Raw genomic sequence first — 22,727 nt, forward strand, 5'->3', positions numbered from 1 at the left:
CATGAAATCCTTTGATATTGCATGTGTGTTCGATTTTTATGAAGAATACGCAACCATGTTGAACCGTATATGTTCTTTTCCATGCTTTCTCACGTTTTTCGCATTTTTCTGATATGTTTCGGTCAAGGCTGCTGGTTCATGGCTACGTGGGAGTTTTAGGGTCCCTAGGGTCGAGCTTGATTGGGTTTTATGGGTTTAACAAGCTGGAAATGAAGCCTTTTGCTTCTGTTCCACAATAGGTCTCAGATTGAGCAGTTTCAAAAAAATGGCTCGTTCTTGGTCCACAAGGCGAGTTTAGGCTTGGTTCTAGTTGGGTTAGAACCGCAAGACAAAGAGAAAGGTATTACAGGTGGGTCTTTGTCGGTGGTGGCCAGAGATGGGCGGTCGAACGGCCTGAAGTGGCAGCTCGCGTTCTGCGAGTGAGCAGGAACTAGGGGTAGATTTTTTTGGTTCGTTTTCCTTCTAAGGGGCTCGTTTTGAGGTCAAATTTGGGGAAGAGAGAGAGAGAGAGAATTGTAACGCCTAGGAAATTGTTTTACGTAAATCCGCATGCATAACTAGGAAAAAGAATTAAATTAAATTTTAGAAATGGGTTAAATGACTTTATGTGAATTATGTGATTTTATTTGCATGATTTAAATATTAATTTTAGCATTTAACCTGCATTTATGTTATTTACCGAATTTTTAGAAATAGTGTTTTTCGATCGCATTGACGGGACCGTGGACGAACGAGGTAAAAGAATTTTATTCCAAATATTTTTATGATAATTTTATGATTCTCAAAATATTATTTTAAGGTATTATTTTCAAAAAATAATAGTTTTTATATATATAAATATATATGGAACAATTTTCACTAAAATAAGCTATTTTAAAGGCTTTTACGGAGTTTTAAAAATTATATAAAATAAAATTACGAAAATTACTCAGAAATTATTTAATTTTAAGAGTTTTATTTTTATATTAACATGATATATTATCTTCCAAAAATCTAAATAAATAAGTTAATAAACAAATAATATATATCTAGCTTATTTTCTTCAATCCTTCTTCACGTAAAATCTACCCTAGCCTCCATCTATCCCCCTCCCCTCACACTCATAAGATTTCATACACTATCACACACGATTTTTGAAGATTATATCCAAGGATTTGTAGCCGTTCGTCCCGGTGTTCGTCGTACGCGTCGCGATCACGTTTTTGGATTCGAAAATCAACCAAGGCACGTTTGAATTCTCTTCTTGGCCACCATTTCTAATCTTACATGAAATCCTTTGATATTGCATGTGTGTTCGATTTTTATGAAGAATACGCAACCATGTTGAACCGTATATGTTCTTTTCCATGCTTTCTCACGTTTTTCGCATTTTTCTGATATGGTTCGGTCAAGGCTGCTGGTTCATGGCTACGTGGGAGTTTTAGGGTCCCTAGGGTCGAGCTTGATTGGGTTTTATGGGTTTAACAAGCTGGAAATGAAGCCTTTTGCTTCTGTTCCACAATAGGTCTCAGATTGAGCAGTTTCAAAAAAATGGCTCGTTCTTGGTCCACAAGGCGAGTTTAGGCTTGGTTCTAGTTGGGTTAGAACCGCAAGACAAAGAGAAAGGTATTACAGGTGGGTCTTTGTCGGTGGTGGCCAGAGATGGGCGGCCGAACGGCCTGAAGTGGCAGCTCGCGTTCTGTGAGTGAGCAGGAACTAGGGGTAGATTTTTTTGGTTCGTTCTCCTTCTAAGGGGCTCGTTTTGAGGTCAAATTTGTTGTGTTAGAAACTTCTAGATGTTGGCTAAGTAAGGGCAGTATTTTTACGGCCAAACGTTGTTGGAGCAGGCAGCACGATCAGATTTGCTGAAGCCGATCAGGGCTGCCGCGAGTTGGGCTTAGGGCAAAAAGAAGGCTAAGGTTGTGTTTTGTGTTTAGGTGGGCCGGGCTTGGATTTTAGGGTCCGGGTCGGGTCTAAAATGTCACGGGTCAAGTTAGTTGGGTCTGTGTCTAGGTTGTGTTAGTTGGGCTCAGGTATTTTATTTTTTAAGTTAATTATTAACTTAAGTGTTTAAATGGGCTTAAGTCTAAGTTGATTAAATAAATGGGCTATATGAGTTTTATTTAATTGGACATAAATAATTATTTAAGTAAGTCCAATAGTTTTTATGGGCTTAGGGCCCATGAAGGTTATTGAGCCAGTTTTTGGTAAATTGGGCCCATTGGGCTAGCCTAGGTGATTAATGAGTTTGGGTTCACTAATGGGCCGAGATGTACTAATGTGCTAAAATAAATTATTTGGGCTAAATTTAAGTTAATGGGCTTAAGTTGAGTTATTGGACCAGCCTAGAAGTTTATGAGCCTAAGTCTAAGAAGTCAGCAGCCTGATTCAATCCATGAAAAATATGCATGATCCGTAAATATATATTTAATTGTTGCATGAATATTTTATGTATGTAAAAGTATTATTTTTATATAAAATAAAATAATTAAATATATATTTACGGACAATATTTTATTTTTATGAAAATAAGATCATGGAAAATTTTTATGTATGTGCATGATGATTTATGTATATGTGGGATGCTGGGCATGAAAAATATTTTAAGGGAGTTGAAGTGGGTGTGTGACAACCTACGAGATTGGATATGGGATGCCTAGGCCCGGAGACCTTTCCATATGACACGGGACTGTGGGTCAAGATACTGGCTCCCGGTTGCCTTACGACTATGATTATGATTGCCTACGGATCCGGGGGTCAGCCTGGTGAAGGGGTCAAGAGGTGGAGATCCCACTGCAACGGCTGGTTTTAGTTTGATCAATCGACATGACACATCACACGACATGGATACAACCTTCAGATTTTTTAAATTATGATTTGCCCGAAATATGATGCATGAAGAATATGTTATGTTAAGAGTATGTATGATATGCTTATGTGATGATCATGAATTATGAATTTTAAGGACATGCATGTATATATATTATTTATTATGTATTTTGCATGTACAATATGTTGCATGAATTTTTAGCATGTTGTTATTATGAGATAGAACGTGTTGAGCCTTTAGGCTTACTAAACTTAAATGGTGCAAGTGAGCATGTGGAATATGATTTAGAGAATGTAGCCCCAACTGGCGGTGAAGACGTATGAGTTCCCCGCAGCCAGCTAGCCCGTGACCTTTGCTAATAGTTTCAGTGATTTTTGAATAATGATACATTTATTCCGCACATGTTTTACTATTTTCTTTCTTTGTGAATTTGACGAGCAAATTTTATGAAGAGTTTAAGTTACAGTATTTTTATGCATGGATTTTAATGTTTGCATGAGATTTTTAGTTATGCTTGAGTACTTTAATTAATTGCATGCAAATAAAGTTATTATATAGTATATTTTATGAAAAACTATTTTAAGTATAAATATTTTAAAATTATTATTTATTATATTTTATGAAGAAGTATTTTAAGTAGTTTATGAAGAATTTTTTGAAGTATAAATACATGTATGTATCATCAATACTACTGATGCCAAGATAGATGTGAAGAACGGTGAGTTGAAGATGGGTGTAGACGGTGAGAAGGTGATTTTTAATGTATTCAAGGAGGCTGAAAATCCATCGACGGAGAAGGTATTCATGATTAAAGAATCAAAGAAGTTGGAATGTTGTTGCAAAGCTGTTAGTGCTATAGATTTGATAAGAGAGAAGGATCCGCCGGTGGCCAAGAAGAAGAAGAAGCAAAAGAAATAAAAGATCAAGAGGGTTGTTGAATATGTTTTGAGGGTGAAAGAGAAGGGAAAGACTTCCAACGAAGTAGAACCGGGCTAGAATGGGAGTATAGTCGGGTTATGGACTATAAACTAAGAGCTTCTTGGGAGACAACCCAAGCTAGTATTTTTTTTTTCCTTTATTATTATTATTTTTATTTTTTTACTTTTTATTTTATTTTTTGCATGACGAGACTAGACATTGATAATTATTTTTGAGTTTTGCAGGTAAAGAATGTGAAGCGGTTAGACATTAAGAGCTTTTGTGCCACCCTATAAGAAGAGCTTTGAATGATCAAGATGGTGCCGAGTACTAATGCTCGGTGCCCAAGGTATGTGTCCTTGTTTTTATTTACTATTGTAAATTGAGAAAATGCACACATTTAAGTTTGGGTAGGGTGTGCGAAAATTTGAAAATTTTTCATGAGTTAGTTTGAGTTAAAGGCATGACCTATGATGAAAATAATTTTTGTACTAAAAATGTCAGTGTTATCTATATTTAATCTTGAGTTCTCACCAAAAATGCACTATGCCTTGATTGTTGACACCCTAGTGATTAGAGAATCTTTATGATTTTGTGAGTGGATTGGATGATTCGATTATTAACTTTGGTGATGTATATTCAAAACCGAGGTAGACTAATACGATCTTAGAAATGATTTAGGCAATTTTATTGAATTTATTGAGTAGCTAAAAAGTTGCAAAAGCAACGGAGAGTGAAGAAAAAAAATTTAACAACTCCATCCGGGCCTGGAAAGGGATTAAAATCCAAATCACCAACCCATGGCTAAGTTTGCGTATAAAATGGGGTTGATGCTCCATCCGGGCTATAGATGAGGGGATTGAAATCCGAATCCTATATTTAGTTATTGCTAAGTTTGCGGGAAATTTATGGGACTAAAATAAATCCCGGGTGCAAAATCCGGCGTTATGAAAAAGCTGTGATATACCTTGAAATTTCCTTTTTGGTCTTAGTGAGTAGATGCTAAACTTGGTAGTAAGTGTTTTGAAACTAGAGAGCGGAATTGATGATTTTATGAAACAAACTTGTTGCACTAGTGTATCGAAAGCGAGGAGGATAGACAAGATTGGCAAATCACACACACACACACACACATGAGAAATATTGTGAAAATTAGCGACATGTGGATTGAATATTGGAATATAAAATTCGGAGGCCGATTATATTACTCATTATTGTTTTGCTCGGGACTAGCAAAAGTCCAAGTTTGGGGGGATTTGATAAGGAAATTTTACGCAATTAATTTACATATGATTTGACTTCACTTTTTGTGATGTATCATGTGGATTTTATGCGAATTTGTTGTTATTTTTGTGAGATGCAAGGATTGGAGGAAAAGTACCAAGAAGAAGCGGAAAGGCAAATTACAAACAACAAACTTCAAAAAATTACTGGAAATGTTAGAAACATCTATATCTATTCCCCACCGTTAATAATAAAGTTTAAGATGTCGTAAAGCTGATGTAAAAATTTCAGCTCAATCCGACAGTTAGATTGTGAGATATGATTTTTCGAAAAATGTCGCGCGCTAGAAAATTTGCACAAACTCATCTGCGCGAGAATTAAGAGAATCGTAGCGCTTTTGCAGGAGAAATCAAGAGGAATATGCACCAAATATGAAGCATATGCGCTGATGAAGAAAATGAGGTTGAAGCATATGCGGGAAAAAGGCAGAAATTTGAATATTTTTCAGCGCATATGCGGCAAATTATGAAGCATATGCGGTATTTAGGAAATTGAAATGAAGCGCATATGCGTCCAAGTTTCACGCTTCCGCAGCATCTGTGAGAAAAGTTTCACGCATCTGCGGTATGATCTCATGCATCTATGCTTAATTCCAGAACCTGCAATATTGTGAAGCGCATCTGCGCTTAATTAAGGAGGAGCAAGTCTGCACAAAAAGGCAGAGATTTGAGAATGCATTAAGCGCATCTGTTCCATGAGACAAGAGCAGCTGCGCTGCTGAAGATTTCCATGAAGCATCTGCGCATGATTCCTAGCGCATATGCGCTACTTCAAATATATGGAAAATAGCAGAGTTTTAGAAATTTTTGAGACGTGATCTTTGGGCTTTATCTTGGGCTTTCATAATAACATATAAAAGGATACGTCATCAAATATTCAGATTTGTTATTCTTACTTTGAACTTATTAATATTGAATTGATGTCTATATTTTTTAACATGAATTGTTTTTATCATATTTTGATCATGAATTAAATTTTATTAGTCTAGAGGGCGATGGAAACCTGGTAACTATGATTCAGGCCTATGATATGCTAGAACAAATGACCCGATTCAGGCCTATGATATGCTAGAACAAATGACTTTCAACAGTTTTTAATGGCCTTCTAAACGAGTTGGAATCAGGCAATCAGCCGGAGTTTATGCTGTGAATCCTCTTACGTCTATATCTGCTCAACTATCAACATTGACTTCACAGATAGCGGATATGAGCACTGGAAATTCTGAAGGTAAGGCTATCACTATTGCTCAGACACACACTCTTGAAGAAGCTCAATTCATTAATACTAGAGGTTATGGAGGATATCGAGGTATCCCTTTCCGAAATTCTTATCATCCTGATTTGTGTAACCATGCAAATTTTTCGTATGCTAATAATAAGAATGTTTTGAATCCTGCGACTGGATTTAATACTAACTAGGGTGAGGGAAAACTATCTTTTGAGGATTTGGTAGGTACTTTTGTCGTGGAGTCTGGAAAAAGGATGTCAAATACTGAGTCTCGTTTCGATTTCTTGGAAACGCATATGGTCAATATGAGTGCTATGATGAAATCTATGGAGACACAAATTGGGAAGCTTGAAAATGCATTGAAAGATAATAACAGAGTTCAGTTCCTGAGTAATACTGAGGTGAATCCAATAGAACACTGCAAAGTCATAGAGTTGCGGAGTGGAAGAAAAACAGGGGTTGAAGAAAATAAATCCGAGAATCAGAAGCCAAAGGGTGTCGAAAATTCTGCAGTTGAGGAGGAGAAAGTCGAAGAAAAGAAGAGTGAACCGGAGCCGAAACCAATGTTTAAGCCAAAGCATCCATACCCGCAGAGGTTTAAAAAGAAAGTGTTGGATGAACAATTTGCCAAATTTCTTGAGATCTTCAAGAAACTTTACATTAATATTCCATTCGCTGATGTTTTGTTGCAAATGCCGAACTATGACAAATTCTTGAAAGAGGTAATGTCTAGGAAGCGGAAATTGGAGGAGTTTGAGACAGTGAACCTGATTGAGGAGTGCAACGCGTTACTTCAAAAGAAGATACCACAGAAATTAAAGATCCCGAGTGTTTTACTATTCCATGCACTATTGGTTCTTCTAATTTTAATAAAGCACTTTGTGATTTAGGAGCTAGCATTAATTTGATGCCTTGTCTATTTTCAGGAGATTAGGACTTGGCGAGGTGAAGCCTACGACGATCGCATTACAGCTAGTCGATAGATCTCTCACATATCCGTGTGGAATAATCGAGGATATTCTGGTAAAAATAGATAAATTTATCTTTACTGTGGATTTTATTGTGCTAGATATGGTGGAGGATGCAAATATGCGATTTATATTAAGGAGACCATTTTGGCTACTGCTGATGCCAAAATAGATGTGAAGAACGATGAGTTGACGATGGGTGTAGACTGTGAGAAGGTGACTTTTAATGTATTCAAGGAGGCTGAAAATTCATCGACGGAGAAGGTGTTCATGATTAAACAATCAAAGAAGTTGGAATGTTGTTGCAAAGCTGTTACTGCTGTAGATTTGATAAGAGAGAAGGATCCTCCGGTGGCCAAGAAGAAGAAAAAGCAAAAGAAATCAAAGATCAAGAGGGTTGTAGTATATGTTTGGAGGGTGAAAGAGTAGGGAAAGACCTCCAACGAAGTGGAACCGGGCTAGAATGGGAGTATAGTCGGGCTATGGACTATAAACTAAGAGATTCTTGAGAGGCAACTCAAGCAAGTATTTTTTTATTTGCTTTATTTTTATTTGTTTTTAGTTTTTTTTACTTTTTATTTTTATTTTGTGTATGAGGAAACTAGACATTGATAATTATATTTGAGTTTTGCAGGCAAAGAAAGTGAAGTAGTTAGAATTTAAGATCTTTTGCGCCACCCTTGAAAGAAGAGCTTTGAATGATCAAGATGGTGTTGAGCACTGATGCTCGGTGCCCAAGGTACGTGTCCTGGTTTTTATTTACTATTATACATTGAGGAAAATGCACATATTTATGTTTGGGTGGGGTGTGCGAAAATTTGAAAATTTTTCATGAGTTAGTTTGAGTTAATGGCATGATAAGTAATTGGGTTGGCCTGTGATGAAAATAATTTTTTTACTAAAAATGTCAGTGTTAAGTATATTTAATCTTGAGTTCTCACAAAAAATGCACTATGCCTTGATTGTTGACACCCTAGTGATTAGTGAATCTTTATGATTTTGTGAGTGGATTGGATGATTCGATTCTTAACATTGGTGATTTATATTCAAAACCGAGGTAGACTAATACGAGCTTAGAAATGATTTAGGCAATTTTATTGAATTTATTGAGTAGCTAAAAAGTTGCAAAATCAACGGAGAGTGAAGAAAAAAAAATTTAACAACTCCATCCGGACCTGGAAAGGGATTGAAATCCTAATCACCAACCCATTGCTAAGTTTGTGTATAAAATGGGGTTGATGCTCCATCCGAGCTATAGATTAGGGGATTGAAATCCAAATCCTATAATTAGTTATAGCTAAATTTGCGGGTAATTTATTGACTAAAATAAAACCCGGGTGCAAAATCCGGCATTATGAAAATGCTGTGATATACCTTGAAACGTCCCTTTGATCTTAGTGAGTAGAAGTTGAACTTGGTAGAAAGTGTTTTGAAACTAGAGAGCGGAATTGACGATTTTATGAAACAAACTTGTTGCACTAGTGTATCGAAAGCGAGGAGGATAGACAAAATTGGCAAATCACACACACACACACACAAGAAATCTTGTGAAAATTAGCGACATGTGGATTTAATCTTGGAATATAAAATTCGGAGGCCGAATATATTACTCATTATTGTTTTTCTCGGGACTAGAAAAAGTCCAAGTTTGGGGAAATTTGATAAGGGAATTTTACGCACTTAATTTACATATAATTTGACTTGACTTTTGTGATGTATCGTGTGGATTTTATGCGAATTTGTTGTTTTTGTGAGATGCAAGGATTGGAGGAAAAGTACCGAGAAAAAGCGGAAAGACAAATTACGGACAGCAAAATTCAGAAAATTACTGGAAATTTAAGAGACATATATATCTATTCTCCACCGTTAATAATAAATTTTAAGATGTTTTAAAGATGATGTCAAAATTTCGGCTCAATCCGACGGTCAGATTGTAAGATATGATTTTTTGAAAAATGCCGCGCGCTAGAAAATCTACACAAACGCATTTGCGCGAGAATTAAGAGAATGTAGCGCTTTTGCAGGAGAAATCAGAAGCATATGCGCCAAATATGAAGCATATGTGCTGATGAAGAAAATGAGCTTTATGCATATGCGGGAAAAGGCAGAAACATGAATATTTTTTTTCAGCGCAGATGCGGAAAATTCTCAAGCATATGCGGTATTTAGGAAATTGAAATGAAGCACATATGTAGCCAAGTCTCACGCTTCCGCAGCATCTGTGAAGAAAAGTTTCAAGCATCTGCGGCATGATCTCATGAATCTACGCTTAATTCCAGAACCTGAAATATTGTGAAGCGCATCTACGCTTAAGGAGGAGCAAATCTATGCAAAAAGGCAAATATTTGAGAATGCATTAAGCGCATCTGTGCCATGAGACAAGAGCAGCTGCGCTGCTGAAGATTTCCATGAAGCATCTGCACATGATTCCTAGCGCATATGCTCTACTATGAATATATGGAAAATAGCAGAGTTTCGGAAATTTTTGAGACGTGATCTTTGGGCTTGATCTTGGGCTTTCATAATAACATATAAAAGGAGCTTTTAAATGTGAGAAGAGGGGAATCCGACGCATAACTCACAACCGAGAAAACTCAGAGATCTTGAACGTGAGATTGGAGAGAAAAGTTTGGATAAAAGCTGCACAACTCTGAAGGATTGAAGAATTTCAAAGGAACAAATACGAAGATCGACCGGATACGACATCGAATATTTGGATTTGTTATTCTTACTTTGAACTTATTATTATGGAATTGTTTTTTAGATTTTTGAACATGAATTGTTTTTATCATATTTTGATCATGAAATAAATTTTATTAGTCTAGAGGACGATGAAAACCTAGTAGAGACAACTTTTACACTTGTTAGTTTTATTGGATTGAATTCGAGTAGATTAATTGTTTTATTAGATTTTATTGTCTTTTCAATTACTTGATCAGTAATTGATTTTTCATATTTATTTGAAATCATTGCTCGGGAGAGGGGATTTTGAATAGAATATTAGAAAATACACTATTATTGTTTATTTAGCTCGGGAGAGTATATAACGTTAATGGAGCTTTGAAAGAACATCGCTTTTCACATATCTTTAAAATTATATTTTTAATATGGATATTGAAATCGAATCTTATTTGATACAATTTATTTCTTGCTCGGGAGAGGAAATAAAATAATTAAGTGTTCTTGGCTATTAATTGAATAAAATTCATGAAAATAAGTTAATTAAGAGTATTTGTTATCGAAACCAGGTGAAATCAAACCCTCTAGATATCTTTCTCTCACTGATAATTTTCTAAGTTGTGTGTGTGCTTTGCTATTTTTATTGCTTAATTAATTTTGAAATTCAAAATACTTTTATATAAATTTTCTAAATAAAGTTTAGCCTATTTTAATTACAAGCACTAAATGATTTTCAATAATACTCCTGGGGAACGATACTTTACTAATTCTATATTAAAACTTGACAATCGTGCACTTGCGAGCATAAAATTATGCAACATTAGTACTTTTGTTGCGGAGTCTGGAAAAAGAATGGCAATGACGGAATCTCATCTTTATAGTTTTGAGAAGCATGTGATTAATATGGGTGCTAATATGAAATCTTTGGAGACAAAAAATGGGCAGCTGACAAATGCACTGAAAGATAAAAAAAAAAAAAAAAAAAAGAGGTCAGTTTTCGAGTAATACTGATGTGAATCCATTAGAATACTATAAGGCCATAGAGTTGGGGAGTGGAAAAGAAGTTGGGGCCAATGAACTGAAAGCCGAAGTCGAGAGGGAGAAAAAAGTTGAGGAGGCCGAAGTTGGTGAGAGTAAGCCTATGGAGTTGAAGAATGAGCCTGAAGAGAAACCTATGTTTAAACCTAAGTTTCCTTACCTGCAAAGATTCAAGAAGAAAGCGTTGGATGAACCGTTTAAACAGTGAATCTGACTGAAGAATGCAGTGTGATCCTTCAAAAGATGTTGCCACCGAAATAAAAGATCCAGGGAGTTTTATGATTCCTTTCACTATTTGTTCTTCTAATTTTAATAAAGCACTTTGTGATTTATGAGCTAGCATTAATTTAATGTCTTTGTCTATTTTCAGGAGCTTAGGACTTGGCGAAGTGAAACCCATGACAATCGCATTGCAGCTAGCCGATAGATCGCTCACACATACAGGTGGAATTATCGAGGATGTTCTGGTAAAAATTGATAAATTTATTTTTCCTACAGATTTTGTGGTGCTAGATATGAATGAGGATGCAAATATGTCATTGATATTGGAGAGATCGTTCTTGGCTGCTGCTAAAGCCAAGATAGAAGTCAAGAAAGGTGAGCTGACGATGGGTGTAGACGGTGAGAAGGTGATTTTTAATGTTTTCAAGGAGGCTATAAATCCATCCACGGAGAAGGTGTTCATGATTGAGCAATCAAAGAAGATGGAAAGCTATAGCGAAGTTTTTAATGCAGTAAAATTACCAAGGGAGAAGGATCCGAAGGTTCCAAGGAAGAAGAGAAGGAAAGCGAAGTTCAAGTGGGTTATTGAGTATGTTTGGAGGGTGAAAGAGAAATGAAAAACCTCCAACAAAGAGGCAATACCGGGCTAGCATTGGAGTATAGTCGGGCTATGGACTATAAACTAAGCGCTTCTTGGGAGGCAACCCAAGAAATTTTTGTTTATTTGCTTTATTTTTATTTTATTTTAGTTGTTTTCTTGTATTATATTTTTGCACGGAAAGACTAGAAATCAATAATAATTTTAAATTGTGTAGGTGAAAAAATTACGAAGCTGCAAGAGTTTAGACGCCACGCTTGAAAGAAGAGCAGTGGATGATCAAGTTGTGCTGAGTACTGACGCTCGGAGCCCAAGGTACGTGTCCTTGTTTTATTTACTACTGTATATTGAGGACAATGCACGTATTTAAGTTTGGCGAAAGGGGAGTGTGTAGTGTGTAAGAAAAAAATTCTTGAAAGTTGAGGAGGTATAAATTTGAGTTTATTTAGGATTGGTGAGAAAAAGGCATGATGTTGTAAATATGTTGGCTTATGATGAAAATAAATTTTTTTTTGTGCTAAAAAGTCACTGTTAGCTGTATTTAATCTTGAGTTCTCACACATATGCACGAATGCCATGATTTTCGATACTCCTAGCAATTAGAGAACAATTATGTGGATTAGAGAAATAGATTCTTAACTCTCGTGATTTTTGTTTTAAATTGAGGTAGATTTTTATAAACACGGAACTGATTTAGGCATTTTTGAATTAATTGAGCCTTTTTAGCTACTCTATATTCTTGGGAGCACAAAATTTAAATTGAGAAGCTAAAAAGTTCAAAGAAAAATATTAATGACGCAGAAAGTAAGGTGAGGGGGATCCTTGAAAAAAAAAATATATTGAAATTCTAATCCAAATATAAGGCAAAAATATGGAGAATGTATGGAGTAGAAGGATTCCAAGATCAATATCTGGCAATGCAATGCGAGTAATATTTTTAGCTACTCATTACTGCCCAAATTGAAAAATATCCATTTTCTTTGCTTGAATCTTGAGTTCTTGATTACTATTGATACATATTTGGATACTACTCTCCTGCTTAATATGCTTGAGCCTAAAAATTAACCGAAAAAATCCTTTTGATCTGGCAAATAAGAGTTGAATTTGGGTGAGAGTATTTTGAAACTTGAGGGCGGAGTTAATGAATTTACGATGCTTATGGATTGCATGATTTTATCAAAATTTAGGTGGGTAGATAAGATTGGCAAATCACAAACACACGAGAAATCTTGAGAAAATTAGCCGGCATGTGGATTGAATCTTTTAATATAAAATTCGGAGGCCGATTATATTATACATTATTGTTTTGATCAGTACTAGAAAATTCTAAATTTAAAGGGATTTGATAAATGCATTTTATGCATTTAATTTGCATATGATTTGACTTAGATTTTGTGATGTATCGATTGGGTTTATGCGTATTTGTTTGGTGTTTTTGTGATATACAAGGATTGAAGTTAAGTACCGAGAAAAGACGAGAGAAAGAATTACAAAGCAGTAATAGTCCGAAATTTATTTCTGACACTAGAAAGAACCAAATCAAATATTTAACGTTCAGAATGTACTATAAGATTTTATAAAGTTGTTTTTCAAATTTTAGCTTAATCCAACGGCTATAACTCAATATATGATTTTTTTAAAAATACTGCGCGCTGGAACGACGAAGCGACAACGCACCCGCGCCCACTTGCAGCGTGCCAGCGCCTTGTACGTGAAGAAAGGCAGGGCATAAGTGCCACCAAAACAGCGCCTCTACGCTATGTGCTCGAAGAGGCAGCGCCCCTGCACTGTGTCTACGAGAAAAAAAAAGTTTCAGATTTTTTAACATTTAAAACTCTCGGTTTTGTCAGGCATGATTCATCGGGCTTCAAGGATATATAAAAGGGACTTCAAGGAAGCATAAAGATGGGGCTGCCGCACAAACTTGAGAAGAAATTCATCCGCACAAAATCTGAAGCAGAAACACAGCAGCAATAATGAGAAAAGAAGGCTAAAAACTTGAAGAAGGAATTCGGAAGATAAAATATCGAATAGGAAGGATGTTGACACTACTTCGGCTTTGTTTTCCTTAATATTTTCTTCTTTAATTCTGGAACTTGATGTCTAGATTTCAAAACATGCTTAGTTTTTTTCTTTGTTCTAGTCATGAACTAAATTTTTAATTTTAGAGGTTGATGTAGCTTAGTCAAGATGACTTTTATGATTTTTTATTTTATTTGATTGAATTCCTCTAATTTAATTGTGTTTTCTAGAATTCATTGTTTTTCAATTACGTGATCAATAATTGAATTGTCATATTTATTTGAAATCGGTGCTCGGGAGAGGGAATTTTAAATAGGATCATTATAAAATACATTGTTAATGTTTATATAGGTCGGGAGACTTATAACTTTAACAGAGCTTGTGTAAGAACATCGTTTAACACATATCATTAAGCCTAAATTTTTAATAGGAATATTGGAATCAAAGTTTAATTGATACATTCTATTTATTGCTCGGGAGAGGGAATATAGTTATGTGTTCTTAGTTATTAGATGAAATGAATTCATGAGCACAAATTAATTAGAAGTAGTCATTGTTAAAAATAAGTGAAATCAAATCCTCTAGATATTTTTCTCTCTGTGATATTAATCTTAGTGTTTGACTTGTTTACTCGTTTTTCTTAATTAATTAAGTTTGAACAAAAAAAATTCTTTATTTAATTTTCCAAATAAAGTCTAGTCTGTTTTAATTACAAGCACTAATATAATTTTCAAAGTATACTCCTCGTGGGAACGATACTCTACTCATTCTTTATTAAAACTTCACAATCATGCGCTTGCGAGCAAGAAAATACGCAACAGATTTTCAAACTTAAGGTTTAGTAACCTCATCTTAGTTCGTTTTACATTCTCCGTCCCTTCTCATTGTTTTTCTAGAGCTTCCCATGTATCTTTGGTCGTTACACAGTCATCAAAGATACTAAACATCTTCATATCGACTGTTGAGAATATTACATTCAAGGATTTAGCATTGAAGTTTGAGATCTGATCTTCCTCAGTGGTCCAGGTGGTCTCGGGTTTGAGAATGTAGTCAACCTCACTTCCGACAATTTTTTGAGGATTTCAACCATTGAGAAGATTTTTCCATGCTCTTTCATCTATGGATTTGATGAAGAATCATATTTTTATCTTCTACAAAGAGTAATTTGTTCCATCCAAGACAGGCGGTTTCAAGAATGAATTTGCTGAAGATGTATCCATAATGTACCTGAATGATAAAACAATCAGAATAAACTCTTAGTGTACCAAAAAATGGCTCTAATACCACTTGTAAGGTATCGACAGGACATTAAGGGTGCGCTTGGTACATGTGATGAGATTATTAATGTATGGATAAAAATTGGATTATAATGTTTCATGTAAGGATTTTTTTTACTTGGGATAAAAATTATTTTTGTTTGGTTCGGTTTTTATTGTTGTGTTTACAAATGAGACTAATTTTGTGTGGCCAAAAATACCCCTGGCCTTAATATTATTTACGTTCCAATATATCCCAACCCTAGAACCCGTTCTTCATCCTGAAATTTCCAATTCGAATGTGCAGCAAATCGACTTCTCATATTTGCGTAGCAGATCTGTCGAAGATCCAGGTAATATTGTGACATCGGAAATTATTGTTTGTTTTTTACGATTCCGTCGGTGTTCATTTCCGCGTGCATTTAATCTGAACCATTGTTTGCATTTCAGGACAAATCTTGGTGCATTGTATGATTCTCAGCATACGGGTTTTGTTTCGTCCCTCATCTCACAGCAAAATCCACAATTTCGTCCAAGTATTCGTAGATGGTGATCTCTTGTTACTTATTTTATGTTTATTCTTTTGAAAATAAAGTTAGTTCAGCCTTCCCAATTTGGGAAACACGAACACTGGTTTTTACTGCATACAATAATCATCCTCGACTATTTATGTTTTTTATATACCATTTCTGTTGTAATGTGTGCACTGTGAACAAATTTTACCTTTAAAGTTCTTTTCAAAATTCTATAAATCCTCCGAAAATGTATATATGTTAATTAAACTCACTTTAATATTTTGTGAGTTTGAATTAAGTTAGATGGTGATTCTGGGCTCCATACCTATTCATTTATATTACTTCCATTAAACTTAATTCACAGGTTAATATTAATATGAAATTAGTTTGTGAATTGCAGGCAAGAACCTATGTTGTATTCGTTGGACGGAAACCGGGAGTGTACAGTAGGTGGTGTGACGCACACTCCCAAGTGAGAGGTTTCAAGGACCCTTGTTTCCAGGGTTACGATAGTAAAAAAGAGGCCGAAGAAGCATATAATTCTTATACCCAAAAACCTTTGGAAGATTCTAATTCGCATGAGTCAGGGTGTTCTAGTTCATCTACTACTGTCCCTTTAAGTACGCAACATATTCCAGTAGAGAAACTGGTGCAAGTACTAAAAACCTTAACTGATTTGCGTAATGAGAATCACAATTTAGGCATTAAAATGGACGAGTTATCTCGAGAGATCAGAAAGATTTTGGAAGAGTTGGGAATCAGTGATGATAAGTAGAAAATAGTTTGTATGAAACCTTTTTGTCGTTTTTGTGATTTCGTTAGAGTTTTAAAATGTTTGTGTTCCGATGTATGTCGTCGCTAATATAATTAGTGTCTTTTTTAGATATGTTGATGTGCAATTCGTTATTAGCTAGGAATATAGTGAAGTCGTCCTTTTTCAATCCTTATTTACTCTGTGTGCACCATCCGGAAGTTATTTCACAAGCGGTCTTCCGAGTTCCTCTGTCTTTGGTGGTTAAACATATATTCTAAATGGAGGTATGACAATTACTTTGTCCTCGCTCATGCAAATTCCAATATTATGTCTAAATATTTTTGTTTGTGGAATTAATTTATGTCAGTTGATGGGATTACGCAAATGTTCCAAGCATATATTGTTGGTAAGTTTCTTTTTTTACTTATGTCTATATAATTTAGTGTGAGAATATAGCATTTATGTGGTTTTGTAATGATTTTTAGTTGATTTTTAAACAGGGATTTCCTAAAAATGCCTGATAATTTTAATTTATTTCGAGTATGGGGAATTTATTCACTGCATTTGATGTGACAAATGAATCAATTCAATATATTTCAATATTAAAAATTTGTAGTTGAAACAGTAATTGACATAAATGCATTGAATAAAAATTTGTTTTCCAACGTAGATCACCAAATCCTTATTATGTGCTGACATTCTAAAGTTTCATCATTACGAATATGGCAAATCTACCTGTTGCAAATCTTTGTATTAAATACAAGTGGTTGGGCATGTTTGCAGATACAAACTTCTTCTATTTAAGTAGGGCATGCTTCCAGTCTTATGAAAGTAGAGAAAGTTACGTTTTCCATTCTGTCTGCTTGATTTGGAACTATAAAATGGCTGTTAGTTTTAATTATGGTTCGGAAGAAACTGTTACAAGCAAGCTCACCCCGCCTGTCATTCATCTTTGTTGTGATGAAGAATCGGTGTGCAGTACTGAAGGATTATGTGGTCAAAACAAGTTGAAGTTGGTAGATGCTTTCGACAGTGGATGCTTGCCAGTAATTTCAAGGAAGAAACTGAAGTTAGGTGAACCAAAGACGTGGAGTTTCTCGCAGGATATGATGAAAACTTGCAAACCTCAAATGAGTGACTCTTCCCTAGAAAAATGAAGTGCAAAGAAAAATTTGTGAGTGTGAAGTTACCAGAACCATGTGTAGTCATTGAAATATCTGATGATGATAGTGACTAAGTTTAGTGCACCCCTGGAGTAGTATTTTACCACCGTATTTTTGTTGTGTTCGATCCTTCGACACTTTTTGGTAATGTTTTGTAATGTGTTGCGGTAGATGCAATAGTTTTGAACGGTGGTTAAGGGGTCACATAAGATAAGTCACAAAGTATTTGTTGTATGTAATGTCACTTCATCTTTTGTATGTGTATGTGTTTATATGTAAATGTGACTCATGTAATGTTTCTATGTCAATGTCACTTTCGTTTTCTGCAACATTTGAATTGGGATGGAATTATGTATTGTGTGAATTCTTATTCTTATTATTATTATTAGTTACTATTAGGTAAAATTTCTAGCCACATACCTCCCCTCTCCTTTCTATCACCCCACGTGCAAGAGGAGCATAAAACATAGCCTAACCCTTTCACTCTGTACCCAATATTGCTCCAAAATCGGTGATGAGACAAGAGATAAGAGCTAAATAGTATCTAATTCTCCCACACAATTATTCATTAATTTGCTCATCACCTCCCCTCCACCTTCTCCACCATCACTATCACTGTTTCTGCATCACCCATTCAACCTCAAAATCATGTGTTCTTGGATCAGTTTCCATGCCCTAACATTCACTAAAACTGTGGAACAATCCCTTTCTTTTCTTTTTTTTTTGTATAGATTTCGCATAGTTCACCATGTTCAATATTTGATACACGGCCTTTTTAAAACCTTTTTTTGAACTGAAAAAGGAGACAAATTAATGTTATATAAATTAACCAACTGTTGTGAGATATGTTTCCTTCAATTAGCAACAGTAGTGATAGCCCTTTGGAGTCCTTGTTCAGGAGAGCAATCTTCTGTGACCAAAACCCTATATCCAAACCAGATGACGACCCTCCGTCTTCTATTTTCTCCGACTTCCCTTCTCCGTTCATCGACGAACATGAGTTGCCGCTGAACCAGATGTTGTCTCATAATCTTCAAGTGGGTGGAAGTGGTCACATAAGAGATGCTCTACACACCGAACAAAATCCAAAAGATCATTGAGTAATTTATCCCCAGCATGATCCAACCTGTCTCCATATTAACCGATAGGGAAGACTGATATTTGCGATCGGAAATCATTTTCGATAGGGTGGCAATGTTGTAGGTGAAGATAAATCATGGAAGAAAACGATCGAGAATAATCTTTGTGACTCATGTAATGCTTCTATGTCAATGTCACTTTTCATTCAACTATGCATAAAAGGTTGCTGTTGCAACAATATGTCATAACAAATTTTCCGAACCACAGCAGATTTGAGTATAATGACAAAATTTGTACAACGTTTTATATAGACCAGTTCATTGGACCAAAAACAACAAAAACATGTAGAACTACATTCTACATCAACATGCATACATCCAAAACGACATATTCCTTAATCGTGATACGATACAAAAGGATTTATAATAATACCTAACATTGCAACGGAGCCATAGTTTAAGGACCTCCCAACAAAGTGTTGAGCAATGAGATTCTTCCATTCTCATCGAGTTGCTGAAAAAGTGCAAGGTCGTCGTGATTGTTGAACAGCAGCTTGCACAGCACGAACCCTTCGGCCTTTCGTGAATTCATGTAACCCATTTAGAGCTTCCAAAACCTTATCTTGTGTTGCTGAAATCTTCTCCTCGGCAGCCAGTTCTTTGATCAGTTCTCCCAGTGTATCTTTTGTGATATGAGCGAGGTTGTTTATAGCAACAACTACGGAGTCGTCATCATCATTGGACCACTTTCGTTTCTTACTTTTTGATGCTGCACCTGTTACTGGTTTATACAAGGGAGTGTTAGTGTCTGAGACCGAGTCATCACCAACTGCTTGCCACTGGCTAATGATTGGAACATCAGGGCTCGACAAGTTAACATCCAATTCGGTTTCCAATTGTAAGACATCATTTACTGCATGTCGAAATGTCTTCCAAGAATCACCAGTAGCTCGTTCGTTTCCAAAGATTTGACACCAATCATCATACATCGTCCAGTGCTTGTATCTCATTGTATTCATAGACGGATCTGACTGTGATAGAGCAGATAAATACATGAAAACGCAAGGCTACTAGGCAGAGATTTGTATATCGAAAACATACCTTGATGATTGACTCCCATGTTTCGTCGTTAGCATCCACATTGTGGTTACTATCATTCCAACCAACACCACTTCTGCTTAGTATCGACACCAAAGATCCATAGTTTTTCTTCCATACATGAATCTTGGAATTGATATGTGGATTCCCACATAGCTCACAACCAGGAAGGGCCTTTTGCATTGCATTCTCCAGAAACGTTAAGTAGCCTGCTTTGAACCCATTCTCACTTTTCCATCCTTTTAAGCATGCTTCTTTCAAAGATTGTAGAAGACATTCTTCTTCATGTGCAGTCCAACTTCTTCGTGTCTTGTCAGCCGTCTTGATCTTACCAATGCCACTTGCAGAACTCGCTCCACTATCCATTGTCTACTTAACTGTAGATCAAAGTACAATAAACAAGATGAACAATATATTTTAGAAAACAGAATCATCTTCAAGATGAAAATGTGCCATGTTGCGAATGCTTTCAATGCTGGCCCAGCAAATCATAAATTTTAATTACACATAAATCCAAGAAATTCAACGACTACAAATATTGACAATGTGTTCAGCAACAGTACATTCAAAATACAATGAATAATGAAATTAATCCTCAGAACAGAATATGATATGATAACGCAAAATTTAATTCCCGAAAGTGTTCCACATTTCCATTGCAAACTGGTCTCTCCAATCGTCCCATGCGTTGGAAGACTCCAACGTAGTAATATAACTGTGTTCAGTTTCGCAAACAGGGCTACCTACATCTTCTTCAACTTCATCTAATGGGTCGTGAGACATCTCTAAACGGATAAAATAATGTAATAGAATACATGCTAGAATTATCCGATTTTGCATTGCCAAGGGGTAAAAAGAGGGACTTCGTAGGATGGCCCATCTCTTCTTCAGCAAACCAAACGATCTTTCAATTACGTTCCCTGCTTGAGAGTGTCTCCAATTAAACAATTCCTTATAATTTTTAGGCTCAGATGCGCGGTGGCCCCAAGCGTCCCTATGGTATCGTACTCGCCTGTAAGGAGCAAGAAAACCCTCCACATTTGCATATCTGTTATCGCACAGTTAGTAGCAACCTGCATGGTAGGTAAATATTCAATTACTCAGTGATAAATACAGGAATTCATCATGTATTAAATTCTGAAACAGATCACAATATTATTATACCTCTTGGAACTTTAAAAGAATCATCTCGAGTCAAAGAATCTCTCAAAACTCGAGCATCTGCAGCAGATCTCTCCCAACCTGTGAAAGCATGAATGAAGTTCATATTGCGGTCACATACACCAAGAACATTGACCGTAATAGTGCCCTTTCTATTCCTGTACTTTGGTTTATCTCGTGAAGGGACATGAACCTGAATATGGGTTCCATCTAACGCACCAATACACCCCTGTCGTTAATTAATAAAAAATACATGAATAATGTCAAGAAACGTTACAAGGAAATACAAAAACATTTGGTATGCAAAGAAACTTGTGTCGTACATGAATGAAGTTCACATTAATTGTAGTATTACCTTGAACCACTTCCAAGTGTCATTTGTGCAATTTTCATCGACTGCGGTAGGCTTGACAAGAAGAATCTTATATAACTTCAACATGGCATTCAAAACTTCATGAAAATGAGCGCTTATAGTTTGACCACTACGCATATAATCATGACCAGCCACTCGGTTCTTTTTGTGATGCGCTAAGATAGACAAAAACATGGCTATGTTTTCCTCAACTGACACGTATCTCGAATGAACGACACCCCCTATGTTAGTAAGCAAGAAACACAACCTTCCAAATGCGTTCCATTTCATTCTCAAGTTGACAACGCATTGGTAATCTCCGGCATCAATAATCCTACGTAAATGGGTCAATTGGCCCTCAATTCTATTTATCATTCTATACGACAAAGATTCTCTGCGCGGGTTCGTACTTCGTCTTCTCAACATTCTCGAACGTTGTCGAATTAAAAGGGTTAACATCAAAATATTCATACTGTAGTAGCCCGTACCCTAATTGAGTAATTAAAGGATTAATGCTAATTAAATAAATTGGGTATCGGATGGATCGGAAGCTCCGAAGGCATGATAGGAAGCTCCGAACAGGATCGGAAGCTATGATGAGCGATCGGAGTCACCGATGATATTACGTCATCCATGTAGATTGGCTAGATCGGAAGCTTCGATCAGGATCGAAAGATCCGATCACCCCTATCCGAAGTCAACAAGTGATATTTTGACACGTGGCAGATCAGGATCTTCGGAAGCTCCGATGGCAGGATCGGACGTTCCGATCGAGGTTCGGACGTTCCGATCAAGGATCGGAAGTTCCGATCGTTGTCTATAAATAGAGGGCCGAGGCTTCATTCCAATTGCCAATTCCGAGTGTTTCCCTCTCCTTTCTAGTCTATTCGAGTTGTTCTAGCCTTCCTAGGCATGACCCGGCGGTCGGCGAGGCGTTCAGTAGTCGTAGCGGAGTTGTGCCCAAGTTCTGGAGGCATCGACATCAAAGGGCTAACGACGGACGAAGGTATAGCTTTTGCTTCCTATAAATATTTAGGAGTATGCAATAGCTTAGTTAAGGCTTTTAGAGCACTTTAATGATAGTAGTATCATTTGACAGTGTAGAGCAGACTATAGGCGTGGACCTAGAGTTGGTAGAGCTTGCACTGTTTGTGAGGTACGGAAGTACTGTTCGAGATATCCTGACTGAGTATGCATGTATTATGTGACTGCATGGTTTATATGTCATTGATTTATGCTGCATTCATTTGCATCTTGCTGTATCTCTTTCGAGATGTCTGTTAGTAGGGTTGTACCCTATCTTGTTAGTGGATGGACTTCCATCGATTTGGGTCCGGCATATCCACGGTTATCTCGGTATGGGAGCCACCTTCTGAAGCGACGGCACAGCGTGCTACATACCAGGGCCCGGTCTGTCTCTGTTATCTGATCCTTGACCTCGAGTTATAGGGAGTTCACTTTGCATGCATGTATACTCATACTCTCGTACTGAGCGTTTTATGCTCACGTCTCGCACTCTGTATTTTCTGGACACCCTATTCCATGGGGTAGGTTTGCGATTGGACGAGGAGGGTGGATCCAGGA

At 36.3% G+C, this 22,727-nt stretch overlaps 1 protein-coding gene across 1 annotated transcript; it reads right to left on the bottom strand.

Moving 5' to 3' along the window:
* Positions 1-20,257: 20,257 nt before the first annotated feature.
* LOC140874120 (uncharacterized) lies at positions 20,258-21,518 on the bottom strand. Its single transcript, XM_073277398.1, has 3 exons — positions 21,147-21,518; positions 20,795-21,020; positions 20,258-20,415 (listed from the first exon to the last, which is right to left on the bottom strand). Exons 1-3 carry the CDS (start codon positions 21,516-21,518, stop codon positions 20,258-20,260), a joined length of 756 nt encoding a protein of 251 aa, XP_073133499.1.
* Between the last annotated feature and the right edge of the window lie 1,209 nt (positions 21,519-22,727).

This window comes from Henckelia pumila, chromosome 1 (assembly GCF_033568475.1).
Source record: "Henckelia pumila isolate YLH828 chromosome 1, ASM3356847v2, whole genome shotgun sequence".
NCBI classification, from domain to species: domain Eukaryota; kingdom Viridiplantae; phylum Streptophyta; class Magnoliopsida; order Lamiales; family Gesneriaceae; genus Henckelia; species Henckelia pumila.